The 14,664-nt window shown below is 38.1% G+C and overlaps 1 protein-coding gene and 1 long non-coding RNA gene across 12 annotated transcripts in view; one reads left to right on the plus strand and one right to left on the minus strand.

Annotated features, from left to right (window-relative positions):
• The window catches only part of LOC147872063 (uncharacterized), a 146,000-nt gene that overhangs the window by 129,266 nt on the left and 2,070 nt on the right, over window positions 1-14,664 (plus strand). For 8 of the 11 annotated variants that reach the window (XR_015538019.1, XR_015538017.1, XR_015538018.1 and 5 more), the window contains one exon: window positions 1,380-10,859. This is a non-coding gene — a long non-coding RNA (uncharacterized LOC147872063). Of the gene's footprint in view, window positions 1-1,379; window positions 10,860-14,664 lie in introns of those variants that run through there. The other 3 variants (XR_015538013.1, XR_015538011.1, XR_015538012.1) reach the window with 3 other exon arrangements.
• LOC147872071 (eukaryotic translation initiation factor 4 gamma 3-like) overlaps window positions 10,931-14,664 on the minus strand; it is a 69,934-nt gene continuing 66,200 nt past the window's right edge. The window contains exons 10-14 of the mRNA XM_087359297.1: window positions 14,167-14,225; window positions 13,303-13,461; window positions 12,564-12,701; window positions 11,862-12,077; window positions 10,931-11,275 (exon numbers count right to left, since the gene is read on the minus strand). Of these exons, the coding sequence (XP_087215423.1) occupies window positions 11,207-11,275; window positions 11,862-12,077; window positions 12,564-12,701; window positions 13,303-13,461; window positions 14,167-14,225 (641 nt within the window). The 3' untranslated portion in view covers window positions 10,931-11,206. The remainder of the gene's footprint in view (window positions 11,276-11,861; window positions 12,078-12,563; window positions 12,702-13,302; window positions 13,462-14,166; window positions 14,226-14,664) is intronic.

Consider the following 14,664-nt stretch of genomic DNA (forward strand, 5'->3'; position numbering starts at 1 on the left):
AAGCACATCGCCATCTGTGTTTTTGTAATTAGCATAATTTATTGACACTTTCTTACTCTGTGCTGAGAATACTTTGGACTTGAGGGGATGCTATTTGTGTGTGGAATGAAAAGGTTTAAATAAGATAAGTAATTTGGTTTTAAATGTTCTCCTACATGGACTGTTGGTGTGTCATGGCTTGTTTCTTTTAATGCTCCTTGTTTGGGTTCAGATTTGAAATAAATTAGTTGCTTTATATAAGATTATTATAGGTTATCAGTTACTTTGAATTCGTACTGCAGTCTCTTGTTCATTTGATAATTAAAAATTACTCTGGTGAAGTTTTGTTTGATACTGATGCTCTTCTTACATACGAGGTGCGATCGGAAAGTTTCCAGACTGCGCCTATATATATATATATATATATATATATATATATAAAAACCGTACACTTATCTCAGGTATTAAATTCATCCATCACCCTCGAAGTAGTTCCCCTGGGAGTGAACACAACGATCCCAGCGCCCCTGCCAAGCCTGGAAGCATCCCTGGAAATCTTTCTTTGTCAGCCTGTCAAGCACCATCTGCGATTCTGCCTGAATCTATCGTCTCAAATCTCATTCCCTTTAGCTGAATTTTCATCTTTGGAAAGAGGAAGAAGTCACACGGAGCTAAGGAGGGTGCGGGATGACGGCCATGGTGTTTGAGGCCAAAAACTGCCGCACTTTGAGGGCGGTGTGCGCTGGCGCGTTGTCATGATGCGTCGCATGTGGAGTTCTTCCTTTAGAATCAGCTGACAGGTCCCATAGCCTATCCCAACAATGTCGCACAAGTCGTTGATGGTACGACGTCGATCTTCGTGAATGGCCTGCCGAATCTTCATAACATTTTCGGGCGTTGTGCTCGAAGATGGTCGTCCAGAACGCTCGTCATCATTGACAGAGGTTCGGCCATTTTTAAAACGTGAATGCCACACAAAAGTTTGTGCACGACCCATTGCGGACTCCCCAAATGCTTGCTTTAGCATTTCATATGTTTCCGTAGCCGTTTTGGCGAGTCTTTGGCAAAATTTGATGCACACGCCATTCCGAAATCGCAGGAGGGTCGGTGTAATGCACTACCAAAACGCCCGTAACTAAGAAACAAATGCTAATTCGATGATGCCGGCTGGCACACTGATTCACTATGAATGTAGGCCGCACCCCCAAGCGGCAGAAGCTCGTACTACATCCGGTTCGCCCTCTATTGACACAGTCTTGAAACTTTCCTATCGCACCTCGTACACTTGGTTTCCTTATGGGTCACCGAGAACGTGCACACAATTACGGGTAACCACGTTGAACTATTGGGTCTTTGAAGACAGTGGACGATTTCTTCTTGGTTCTTCTTTGTTCCCACAGAAGATTCCCCATGACTTGAAAGGATGCAGCATCAAGTTTTCCACAACAGAAATCGATCCCTTTGTTATTCTACCTTACAGCAACAACCCTGGCGTGACATCGATAGACCGTCTCGAGGGACGTTTATTCCAATCGATAATGAAGATGAATTTGCGGTTTCAGCTGAAGTTGACCGGAAATGAGAAATGGGGAGACAAACTCCCAATAACACGTGGACTGGCATGAAGGGGGATCTCTTCAATGACGTAAGTGAGCTAGGTTTGGAGCTTTACTTCTGGACATGGAATTATGCGAGGTGTTCGAAAGCACGGACCCTCATTTTAAAGACGCATTGGTGTGGCACGTGAGACGTCCCAATCAGGTGCCGCACTGGAAAGGCTTGTACAGGATTTTTGAGAAGGAAACGTGGGTGGTCATCTTCGTCCTCAGTATCGCAGTGGCCCTGCTGTTATGGCGCATGAGTTGTCTTTCCGAGGAGACGTCTTACGAAACTCTGGTCAAAAGTTTGACTCACGTGTGGGCCGTCGTGCTCGGGGTCTCACTACCAGAACAGCCGCGTGCTTCTCAGACACGACTTTTATATCTGATCTGGGTCATATATTGCCTGCACATCAACGCAGTGTACCTCTCGTTCTTAACCAGCTTCCTCATAAATCCAGAGTTCGAAAAACAGGTTCGTACCGTTGATGAGCTAGTGCGATCCAAATTGGATTTCGGGTACCACTCGGGATTTGACAGATACTTCAACTCTACGGATAAGATACTATCTCGCCGCAGTCACTGCGCTGGCGTTGGGGATGACTTTTAGACAGATGGCAGAAAGAGGGGACTTCGCAATGTTAGTGTCGAGTACGCTTGCGCAGTACAAGAACAGCTTTGAGTACAATGATCGAAGCGGAAGAAATTCTTTCAATCCTTTTCATGATGCAATTCTGACTTATGACTTCGTGATGTATCTGACGAAAGGGAGTCACCTACTGGAGAGACTTGACAGTGTTGTCCAGCGCACGGTGGAAGCTGGTTGCTGGGGCAGTGGTGGGAGGAGATGATGACCACCCTGAGACTTCGACGGGTTCTGTGCACCGAACAAGAGTCCTCAACGCTGACATTTTCTCATCTACAATCAGTGTTTGTGTTTCTCTCGTTCGGACTTCTGATTAGTTTCACTGTTTTCATGTGCGAGTTCTTGTCGTTCCGTGCGTACTAATGATTAAATAATCCCTGGTCTTGTTGAATAACAACACCCAAAATTTCTCAGCTGACACTAATCCGAGGTAAGCATTCAGCACAGTCCACAGGCAGGGAATTGGCAAGGCAATTATGATGAAGAGTAGATGTCCTTGGGAATTTTACGTTTCTTTATTTTTAAAGTTTCCCGTGAACTATACGGCGCACCCTAGTCAATCCAACGCTTTCTCTGGTTTGTTTTGTTATGTGTAGTAGAGGCGAATCTCTCGGACTGAACAGTACTCTCCCTTCCAGCAGATTTAGTATTACAACAAATTGTGTGGTACTCGCCTCTTCTGTGGTGTTATTTTGCTATCAAAATAAACTTAAACCTAATATTATACAAAAGCACCATGTACTGAAAATTGTCTAAAATATTTTTACTATCCATTCATACAATTCATGGTTTGATTTCATTTCACTTGTGATGGCATGTTTTGGGTTATAGCTCCATTTTCAGGGCATCACCACCTTCTTCGTATTACTACAGTGATGCTAAACACTGGGGTTCCGATTGTCTAAAATCGATATTAAGTCACTTCAAGTATATGTTACGCCACGTCGCATTGTTTTACTCTTTTTCAAGTAATATGAATATTGTGTGTATTATTACATTCAGCCAAAGTGAAGCGGTGAAACAAATGCTTAACATTACTTCTAGTATCCGTTGTAAACGATCAGAATCTCAGTGTCTAACAACAGGGGATTTGAGGAGGGGGAGAGGAATCACGTGACCCGAATTATCTTTCAAACGATTTGAAATGAGCGCGCTCTGCTCGCACTGACATCTCTGGTGACATCATAGAAACAGTCACGATTTGTTATGGTGGTCGGGATTGTCGTCTTTTCTTTGTGGTAAACAAAAATCTCATCTCTCCCCAGAACCTGTGTTTGTTAAGTTGCCTACCTCAAACTATCCTCTCTGAAACTGATGATCCCCAGTCAAAACTCTGAATGTATCACTTGTATCATTCAATGCATGCAAAGTGTCCAGCAATTCTGATCCATCTACATTAGCCTAACTAAAATATAAACAATTGAACTATAAACAATTTAATTGAAATACAATATTTAACTAAAACAATTTAACGTTTTCATTAAACAATTCAACTATTTAACTTTTCGTCTAAAAATGCTCAAACTATACTAAATTGGGCAGATTCATGATGTACTGTATTAACGATGCAAACACCACGTCGTCCAATCCTGGATTCTGCAAAGGAACCATTTGTATCAGAACAGGAAATGCAATTACTGTAACAAGTATAGAAACACATGCAGCGAAAGATTATGAACGATTTGTTATTTTTATTCTTAAATATACAATATGTGAACTTTAACTGTTTAAATAAAACAAAGTAACTACTTAACTAAAGGAATGTATCTATTTAAGTAAACCTATTTAACCTTTTAATTACAAACTACGTAACTAAAGGGGCAGATTCATTATTTCTTCAATGAAGGACGCAAATTCAATGTCGGCCATTTCTGGATTCTGCAAAGGAAATAAACATTTGGATCAGAATAGGAACTGGAATTATGGGTAACAAGTATGGAAACACGTACAGCGAATATCTCGTGGTAGGCGATCTCTAAGGATGCAGGTTTTGAAGGAATTTGTAACGAAGCTCATGGTGAAAGACACTGAACTTATTCTAGTTACGTGGACTTCTATGTAAATTACAGGCTTCAACCTGATTCAGCATTTTTTGGGGTGACTTCTGTTTTACCCTCTGTTTCATCTACCTGTCATAACCTGACCTGGTGTTGTAACTTTTATGTCGTGTGATTTTCATCTGCACGGAATTTACAAGTCGGAGGGAGTGCTGGAAATAGGTCAAATGCAAGAATATAAAAATTACAAAGAGAACTTCAGGCTCATAGTATGCCTTCGTGGCCTATATATCATGTGTTCAGTTTATAATAAGGTAAATATAGATTTATGTAATCAATCAATTAATCATTATCCGTTAATTTCAACCGCCTGTGTAACCACTTACAGTTATGCCGACAAGCACAGTTGCAATACTTACGGTTTCAACAGTCTCAGATCATATTTTTGTTCTCGTCTGAGTATCGGTTACTGAATTTAGTGACTCAAAACACAAGGATTGTGCCGTCATGCACCATTCGCTGGAATGACAGAGAAGAATGGACTGTTTATTTCTCAGTGCTCTGAGTTTTTACCCAGCAATGATATTTTGTGTGATGTCTGCTTAATTTTTTGGTTTGCCCCATTCAGTGCTATGGCTTATTTTCAATAATATCAGTAGCTCGGACTACTGTTAGTGTCAAGGTTTTAATGAAGAAGAGAATGTAAAAAATACACGGGCAGTTTTTGTGTATGCTGTTCAGGAAAGGCAGCCTTAAAGTTATGTATGTAAACTTTCTCACTTATGTAGTAGCAGTAATTTTGTAGAAAAGTTTTCTGTACTTCTCTTCTGCAGAATTTTCTGTGTCAGGATTTGCCTTCTTCATTTCCCTGGTTTTTGTTAGAAAATTGAGAAGTGTGTCATGTTCATTTTGCACGTGACTTTGAATTTCTCTTATTTTGTGAATAAAATCTATACCCAGACCTGTCTGTAATGTATGAACCAAAATGTAAGAATTTGCGAACACAGAAAGAAAGGGTTTGAGCAGAAAGACCTGTTACTATCACGAATGTACCTCATGACAAAATGAAAATCAGAAGTTTCATCCAATATTAGGTGGTTCTTGAATTTGTCTTCAAATGTCAACTAGCAACACTTCATGGAGGGCTTTTAACAAATTATTTTCAATGGCCAGAGATGTGCCTTAGCGAAAGGTCATTCAGCAGAGGTTCATACTTTTCTAGCAGTTTCGAAATATTCTTTACAATTACTTCTATCAAGGGGCAACTCAGATAATTCATGACCTCTAAATGGTAGTTCTTGATCTGGCAGCAGACAAGTCATGTCACCCATTTCAATATTTATAATTTGTATAAACTCCTTTATTATATTCTGAACTACTAAATGTAAGTTGGATCTCCAGAAGCTCATAATTTCTTTGGAGACATAAATAAAGAATGACCTGCGTGTACTGTACATGTTTTGCGTAAGATTCGTGTTTTTCTTTTCTTTTCGTGAAGCATGTAAGTCATAAGTTTGTTAAAGGCCCCCGAAATCCAAAACATTTCAACATTTTTGGAAGATCAATTATGGCCAGCAAATCAGTTTCTCTCAGATTGTTGCAAGCTGTTAACCATGGGTAAAAATGATTTTGCAAAACAAAAGTTCCCAGTGTACATATTGTGTTCCTTATATTCATTCGCTCTCAGGGTTTTATATAGGTTGGTAATGTCTGCCATGATTTAATGTTTTTAGTTTCTCCATGAATTTTCTTCTTGACAATAGTTTTTCTAAAAAACATTGAATAACATTTTTATCTAGTTTCCACAAACTTCAAATGGTCTTCCACCGTCACTGCAGTTGTGTTTATGAAAATTGCAGTTTGTGGGTGATTTTGGTACAATTCACTTCTTCTTCAGTTCATGTTGAGGTCAACCATTTTTTTATTTAAAAGAATGGTAAAGACCTTTCTTTTTCTTATACGTTTCTTATATTCACAATTTTTTAATATTTTCATTTGCATTTTTCTCGTGCGATTGTTTTGTAGCCACATCAGCATCAATAAGATACTCAATTTTTATAGCTTAAAGTCGCCTAAATAATATTTGAACATTCAGTGGTAAATCAAAGAAGACAACTCAGCCATTACAAGGGTTAATGTTTTTGAAGTAAATAATCGCTGTTTACACTGTAGAACTCTGAATTCTTTATTTTTAAAGCAGATTGTGTTTGTAGGTGTCACTAGGTCTGTTCCGTTTATGTGTTAGAGAGTTGCGTAATGATACTTCAATTAACAAAGTTAACGTGCTTTGTGTGTGTTACCTACTCAGCTATGAGTATATGTTCTTCGATACTGGGAGTGCCGTAAATAAAACACGTTAAAGAGACCTCTATCTAACATTGGACGAGCCTTTTAAATGAGGTGACTATTATGCAGTGACAGTGCGAGTTAATTTGATTTTGCGTATTCAAATAACTTGTGTCTTTGATGTCAGCATGGAATAATTAGTCTGTAGTACCATGATGATACTGTATGTGTAAGTGAAATATTTATTAGTGTTGTGAGTTTAGATCTTGTGATTCAAAGTGGCAAGCCAGATAATCATTATTTTATTACGGTCATTAATTAGGACTAATTGTTTATATTTATAAACATGCAAGCCGACTCCTGTGAGAAGTTAGCAGAACAGAGCTAGGTTTTCGTACCTGTATAATAAAATAAAAAGTAAAGATTGCTTGCATCATCACAACCTCAAATCCTACATAGAACGAAAGTTGACTGGTAATAAGACAAATGCGGAGGGGTGCGTTGTTAAACTGTGGGCCAAATTAAGCATGTCTTACATAAGCGAAAAGTGATTAAAATTTTGTGCCTTTTGGGTTGTTTTGGATCTCCAGCAAGAGCATGTATTCAGAGTTTCAGTCATGTAGTGCAAGTAGCAGCAATCATCTATTATCTTGAGAATGTTGAAATAAAAAATGTTCCCCCACACCAGAATATTATTGCTAAATATTTCAGTACACACACTCGTGTATTTGCGATACCAAGTTAAAGTATTCTGTCTTTTTTTATTTACATTTATTCAGCATGCCCCATTACAAGATTGCAATATTACATGCATTAATATATAGCACGTTAACAGATTACACAACTCTAATATCATGATCCATTGCCACCGTTTGCACCTATGTTCCTATGCAAAACTGTATTATAATCAATGGATTTAATGAATTTATTAAAATGACCTAAACATTTCTGAACAATTTCTTCATGCAACACTGGCCATGTGCCACCATTCCTGACTATTGCATCTATTAAGTTCCGCCTTGGTTGTTGTAGTTTTTCGCAGTCATAGATGAGGTGATGCTCTGTTTGTGCTGCTTTCAGGCATGAGCATGTTGGATCGTCAATGATTCCAAACCTGTGTAGATATGATTTGTTTTTGCCATGTCCAGTCGTCATTGCTGCCAGTTCAGGAATTATTTCAATATTTAGCTTCATTCTTTGTCACACTGACGCGAATAATTTCTTGCACGCTGCTCCTTTATTGGTGGCGCTCCACTCATTTTGCCATTTTATAATCCCTTCTTCCTTTGTTTCTTTAATAATTGTACTTTTAGGCTTCTTTGCATATACTACATTTCCACCATCTTCTGCTGCTGCCTTCGCTAATCTGTCTGCTTTTTCATTACCGAAAATTCCGATGTGTGCTTTGATCCACCCAAAATGAATAGTCCAATTTTGATCTTTGAGATTCCTTAATCTATTTCTTATCTCAGATATTACAAAGCCATGTTTGAAGTTGTTTTTTAGTAGATCGAGAGAAACTGGACTATCTGTGTACACCGCTACTATTCTTTCCTCAATGCTGATTTCCCTTAAAGTTGTTACTGCATGCAAGGCCTCTAGAATTCCGATCTGCTCAGCTTGATTGTTTGAGCAATGATCGGGTAACTTGGTTTTTAAGCTATGAATTAGTTCTCCATTTTTGAAGATAACAGCGGCAGCACTTACCGTTCCCTGGTGTTTACTTCCATCTATATAGATTTCCACAGTGTATTTATTGAAGTCTTTCACTTCATCAAGAGTTATTCCTTTCGCTGGATGAGACCATTCCTTCTTGTTTAATGGTGCTTCGTACTCGGTAGAGTCATCTTTCAGTCCGTGTATAGTTTTATATATCTGCACTGCTTCTTCGATAGTAATGCAGATAGGATATTCTGTCTTCCTGGTCTTTTCGAAGTGTGCATTTGTCAGTAGTGAGCGACCAGCCCACTGCCTCTGCACAATTTCTACTCAATCCTTATCTTTGTCTGCTATAGCCATCTAATAGGAATCAGGAGAGACTTGTGTGAGAAATGGCCAGGGAGTTTTGCTTAGGAAACATCTCGTTCATTGTTTTTTGTGCCATAAATCTACGGCATGGGACCGCCGGCTTTAGTTCCCTTCCGAAGGAAGTTGTTCTATGGATTTTTATCACCCCTTAAAATTCCATCAACCTCAGCAGTGTTTGAACTCGCGTACCTTGGGTCCAGTGGCGACGACATTAACCACTAGTGCAATGAGGGTGACAAGTTCGTTGAAATATTACTTTGCTAAAATAATAACAGGAAAGTTTATGAACATGTTTTTTATTTAATATTCTTAAATATATTAATTAGAAACAATTCAGAAAACATTAAATAATTTAACTATTTAACAAAAAATAAACAATTGAACTATTTTACAAAGAACTAAACTATTTCACTATTTAAATACTGAAGTATTTAACAAAAAAACTAAATTATTTATTTATTTAACAAATGTGAACAATTCAGATATTTAACAAAAAAAAATGAACAGTCTAACTATTTAAATACTAAACTATTTAACAAAAAATAAACAATTTCAAGATTTAAACAATTGAACTATTTTACAAAGAACTAAACTATTTCACTATTTAAATACGGAAGTATTTAACAAAAAAACTAAATAATTTATTTATTTAACAAATGTGAACAATTAAGATATTTAACAAAGAACTAAACTATTTCACTATTTAAATACGGAAGTATTTAACAAAAAAACTAAATAATTTATTTATTTAAAAAATCTCATCTAACGTCCATTCCTTGGAGCCCAGTTGCTTTGCTTCAGGTCGATGACGTAGTCGATCTTAAACTTTATTCTGCTAGAGAGCATCGCCTTCTTATTTGTTAGTTCCTTCATTGTATGAAGGAACTCAGACAGATCCTGCAAGAAAACAAAAATTTAAAGTCACATTTCATGGGCATAATTAACTTCTTACGCTTATAAGCCTACACATAAAACTAGAAAATTCTGCCACTACTCATGTAGTTCACATAGAACTTGCTGTGTGGGAAGGCGCGTGTAAATTTAAATTGAGAGCTGAAGGTTGCTGTCTCGAACAAAACGTAAGTATGTGTCTCATCTAAACAAAGGCATAAACCGAGATTTTTGGTGGCTGAGCCTAGACATGACCCTTCGATCAGATTCCTGCTTTGTCCTGTCAGGACTGAGTGAATTCTGACATGATTCAGCAGAGGTGATGAGAGGAAACGTAAAAGTGTAACAAAATACTGAGCAAGATTCCCGTCGCACTAGACGGGGACAAGTTGAAGTCACGGCATGAGGCGTCTTTATATGAAACATGTTAGAGTGTAGAAGAGTATGAAGAATTTCAGAAGAACATGTCACGGTGATCATTTATCACACAGAAACACTATTCAGAATATTGTCAGCGAGCTCAGAAAGTTATTTCATATCAGAATAGATGCAACATCCTCACGCGTTCTTTACAATGTGCACTTTCAACCATCGAATCCACCTTCTGTGACAGTTCCCAATTTGGCCACCAGATTGCAGCACCTGACTTTCTACCTAGGAGGATATTCAAAATAGGATTATGCGAGGTCGTGCAGAATACCACAAACTCCATATCAAATTTCATCCTAGTCTGTCCATTGGTTCTCGAATTGAATGGACTGGAAAGACAGATGGACGAGAAGGTGCGACCAGCCCATAATGCCTTCTCGCTATGATTTTGTGCAAAGAATGTATAACATGTTACAAAATGGAAGCCAGAAAGTCAGTGAGATCAAAGGGACACACTTACTGCTTTTTGCATTGTACCTTCCGTATAAACCTGTGGTCATCATAGAGCCCAAAGGAAGGCAATAAATTACACGGTAGGAGAACTGCAAATTAAAACTAAAAGTATTAAAAAATGAAAACAAACATACTTGGCTCTTGCTCTCCAAATCCTTGCCGACCGTCATCAGAAGAGTGCAGAGGCACTCCAAGGAATGTTCGTCTTCTTTGGTAAGGAGACGTTTAATGCAATGCTGCATGGTGCTTGTGGCGAGCATATCTGCTTTATGCAGCTCGCCAATAAACCTGTAACATAGTGAAGAATATATCACTTGGGTTGAGTTAAGACAATAGTAAAAGTCCAAAGAACAGAAGAGAAACGAGGTTCTTTGCCTCTACAAGGTACAGAAAGATTTGTGCCTTAAAATAATGAGAACTTTTGTTTAAATAGATGGAATTTAATCAGTGTCTTGTGTGTGATATATATTTTTGAGGTGAAATATAATATTTCTGTACGTGGTCCTGTAAAAATCTGTATCTGTTTATAAATATAAAACAGCTGAGACAGAATATTGAAAATTTCAAATTAAATAATTATTTTTATGTAATTTGCATTTGATTCTGTGTGGAGGTAAGCCATCAGTGCCATTTCACGATGCAAATACCAAGAAGAAGAAATACCGAGGAAGTGGAGACTTTATGATAGTGTGTGATCATGTAAGCAGCAGCATTATGAAGCACATTTAGAAATTAGTCCTGGATTTTGTGGAACACTTGCATACTGGAGGGCAAGAACCCATTAACATTTCAAATTTCCTCTCAGTGTCTTGTCCTAATTCACAACTCTTAAGTTCACTACTTTCAGAGTCACTGATGAATCAAATGTAGAGCTTCAAAATCACAAAGAAAAATGTAAGTTACCTGATGTTTCCTATTGATTTCATTCGTATCCTTCGCAGTTCCTGCTGTAGTTCGGTTTTCTTTGCCTGCAGAAAAAATAAGTAGAAAAGATTAGAAATCGCCTTTTTTGATGGTATCTTGTAAGAGCCCTTCTTTAATGCACAGCTTTCAACATATGTAAGTTTGCATTTTAAAGTTTGTGTCCACGATACTCAGCCGGTCAAGAAGCCCCCTGCCTTTACGCCCCCAAAAAACGTCATGAGCTAATGAGAAATGTCAAGTGCAGCAGGAGTCCATTATTATGAGAGTTTACAACATTTGGAAAAAAAATGAGTACATTAAGTGCTCATTATAGGAAGTTAAACTAACCTAAGAAGTTAGGAAAATGTTTTTTCATCTTGAGGTACCATTTATATCATAATAATTTAAATTAAGTTTATGTGCATTCTACATTCAGTCTTTATCAATTATGTCTCTTTCTTGTCTTTCAAGAAGTCTTAAAACCTGAACAACATATTGAATAATAATTTTTCAAATGATAGATATTCATCTTCAAGCAAAAAGGGAGGAGACATCTATTCCATTCGATCAAGCAGACGGAGCTATTCCCAATCTGTGGACAGAAGCGTAGTAACATATGACCGTAGACAAAGACATTAGAGAAGCACTTACTGGGTCTGCTGTTTCCTCAATCTCTTTCTGTCTGGCTTCTCGATTTATTTCTGCTTCAGGATTCTTTTCAAATTCTGCCCGGCATCGACCTAGCAGCAACTTCCTGAAGGTGACCTCTGGTTCGCCATTGTTCCCACGCTCTGCCGGAACTTTCATGCTGGAGAGAACCTTGCACATTCGTGCATAAATCTCTGTGAACTTTGGTTCATCAACAGCCTGCACATAAAAACACACAACATTATCACTTTGCTCTCATGTTATATTTATGAAAAACAACTCTGTTGAGCATACGTTACATAAACTAAATTTATGAAATGATGGCCACCTAAATGAAGCTTCAACAAAAGTAAATCTTAATCCCTTAAACCTGAGAAATTCAAAATATCAGTCAGATGCAAGACACATTTCATGACAGCCTTAATTTTCTTGCATAAGATAAACATTTTTAGATGAGAGCAGATAAATTCTAAGCTTGGAGGTGAATTTAAAGAGAGAACAATCAGCGTACTGCTTTTTAAGATTATTATTATCATAGTGAACAGTAACAATTATAATTTTCACTTGCCCCTAGCGTCTCCAATACTACACTGAGGATAACTTCAATATTTAAGAAATTGAGCTGCAAAGTTACAAAAGAAGGGAATTTCTATCAATATGACGTCTCTGTCTGAATGTATCAGCTGCTAAAGACCGGTGCCTCACCTTTTCAAATATGAGGTCGATGACGCCCTTCAGGCGATCGCTGCTGTCAATTGGCAGAGCCTGGACCTGGGAAACAAGTTTGTCAAACTTGTCAGGCGTGAGTTTGTTGAGCAAACTGCGAGCCTTCTTTAACAGCTCCTGCAACATCAAGTTCCCTCTCATCATCTGACAGAACGCAAACACAGAAATAAAGCGAAACATGTTTTACTTCCTTAAAGCCTTCTTAGAGATGATTAAAACCTAGAGCCACTTGCTCTGCATGCGCCGTCCAGCCGCGTTTTGTCTACACCGAAGAAGAAGTCTGTTGTTATGAGAAGCCAATGTCTATTGAGAAATATAATTACAATGCATACTCATTATATGCAATTAAACACTTGGAAAGGTAAACATTGCTTCTAAAATCAAAGAGTAAGCAAAAAGAAAGTTTATTTTTTAGTGTGGCAAAGTTCCAATAAGAAGTGATGAGGAAATTAGGAGGAGACGAATTCCGGAAATGCTTGCAGCTTCTCAGATCGAAATGTCTGATCTTTAAGAGCATCAAGATTAAAATATAGACCTATAATTTTGCCTGTTCCTTAATTTGGTGATGAACCTTCAGTTTCAATAAGCCACCTAGTTAGTTAGAGTGAACGTGTTTCTTAGCGCAGGACTGTTCCTTTCAGCCATCTTGCATTGGGGCAGATACAGCATTATTGACTGTTTCCAGGATCCTGTCCTTAAATGAATGCCAGGAACATACCTGAGTCTGGGCAGCCTGCTCGTTGGTCGCCGGCTTCCTTCGCCCAGGTCGCCAGGCGTTTTCACATCTCGCCAGTTTCACCTCATTGAGTTTTATTTCAATGACCGGCCTGGTGCTCATGGTGTTTGTAGTTTCAGTGGCTGGCCTTGCTGCAGGCTGCTGTGAATGACACCAAAGCAACACAACATTAACCAAAAGTGTTCACTCTTAAATGTTGTTTTGATCACAGTATTACGTACAATTTTTCCATTTTCTGGCTTTAATCATGCATTTAATACATTACTCGATGCTTCCTACAGCTCAGATAATAAGAGACCTGTATGTATAAAGCCCTAAACAGTACATGACTGAAATTAGGCTCCAGGTGTTGTGTTCATCACCTCTCACAAAAAATACAACATTTCTTCTGCTGCAGTTGACGTAGAACTGTTCACTTTATTATTTTCTATCACAGTTTATATGTTCACAACTGCATCATCAGTGAAAGATGATACACCCAAATTATGCTATTTCATCCGTAAAAGCCTTGGGTACCCTCTCTTTTGACAGGGAATACTCGTGTCCGACCCCATCGACATCGCGAGTCACCGAGTAACTGCCTTAAGCTATACTTCGTCCTACAAACTACACTCTGACAGCTACAGATGAAATCCTTCTCCTCCTCTTCAACAAATAATTCAGTCCGAAATGGATTTGACTTCTCACTTTTATTTACACGCCTTAGAAAGCACTTACCTCTTCATTTTTCCAATATCTGACAATTTTCAGTTACTGTTTAGTATTTACGATTTCAAGGAATCGTTCATTAATGCACAGAATAACTCAGAGCCATGCCCCACAATGCAACAGAAAGTTTAAACGTACCTGATTTTTGTCATCCTTCATTGCCTTCAGCTTCTCAATTAGCTGTGTTGCAGCAAAGTCTGTAACAATCGATAATTATTTTAGATAGTAAAATTCCTCTTTTGACTATATGTTAACAAACAAGAAAGTTTGTCTTTCGAAACTGTTACGAATGTAAAGATGGAAAAAGACGAGAGGGTTTTCCGAAGACCAGAAACCCATGTCTCATGCAGCCTTAGGTGTAAAGAGTGGCAGCTGATAATGTTGAAAATTATCCCACATTTCGACTAACAATGGAGTTGCCTTCTTCAGGTCAGAGATTGCAACCGAAATGTTTTGTGAAATGGATAATTTCAAACTTTAATGCCTTTCACCTCCTAAGGCTCGAGGTCAAAATATGAGAGCAAACTCTCTTCTTCTTTGGGTACATAAATTAGTCTGCAACTCAGGGCGAAGGTAACTAGAACAAAATGCCTAGGAGAATATCTCGATATCTCATGAGACATGCAGGAACATGGT

Source organism: Zootermopsis nevadensis, unplaced genomic scaffold, assembly GCF_977971745.1.
Source record: "Zootermopsis nevadensis isolate Lab colony 2312 unplaced genomic scaffold, Znev_1.0 Znev_ptg000031l, whole genome shotgun sequence".
NCBI lineage: Eukaryota > Metazoa > Arthropoda > Insecta > Blattodea > Termopsidae > Zootermopsis > Zootermopsis nevadensis.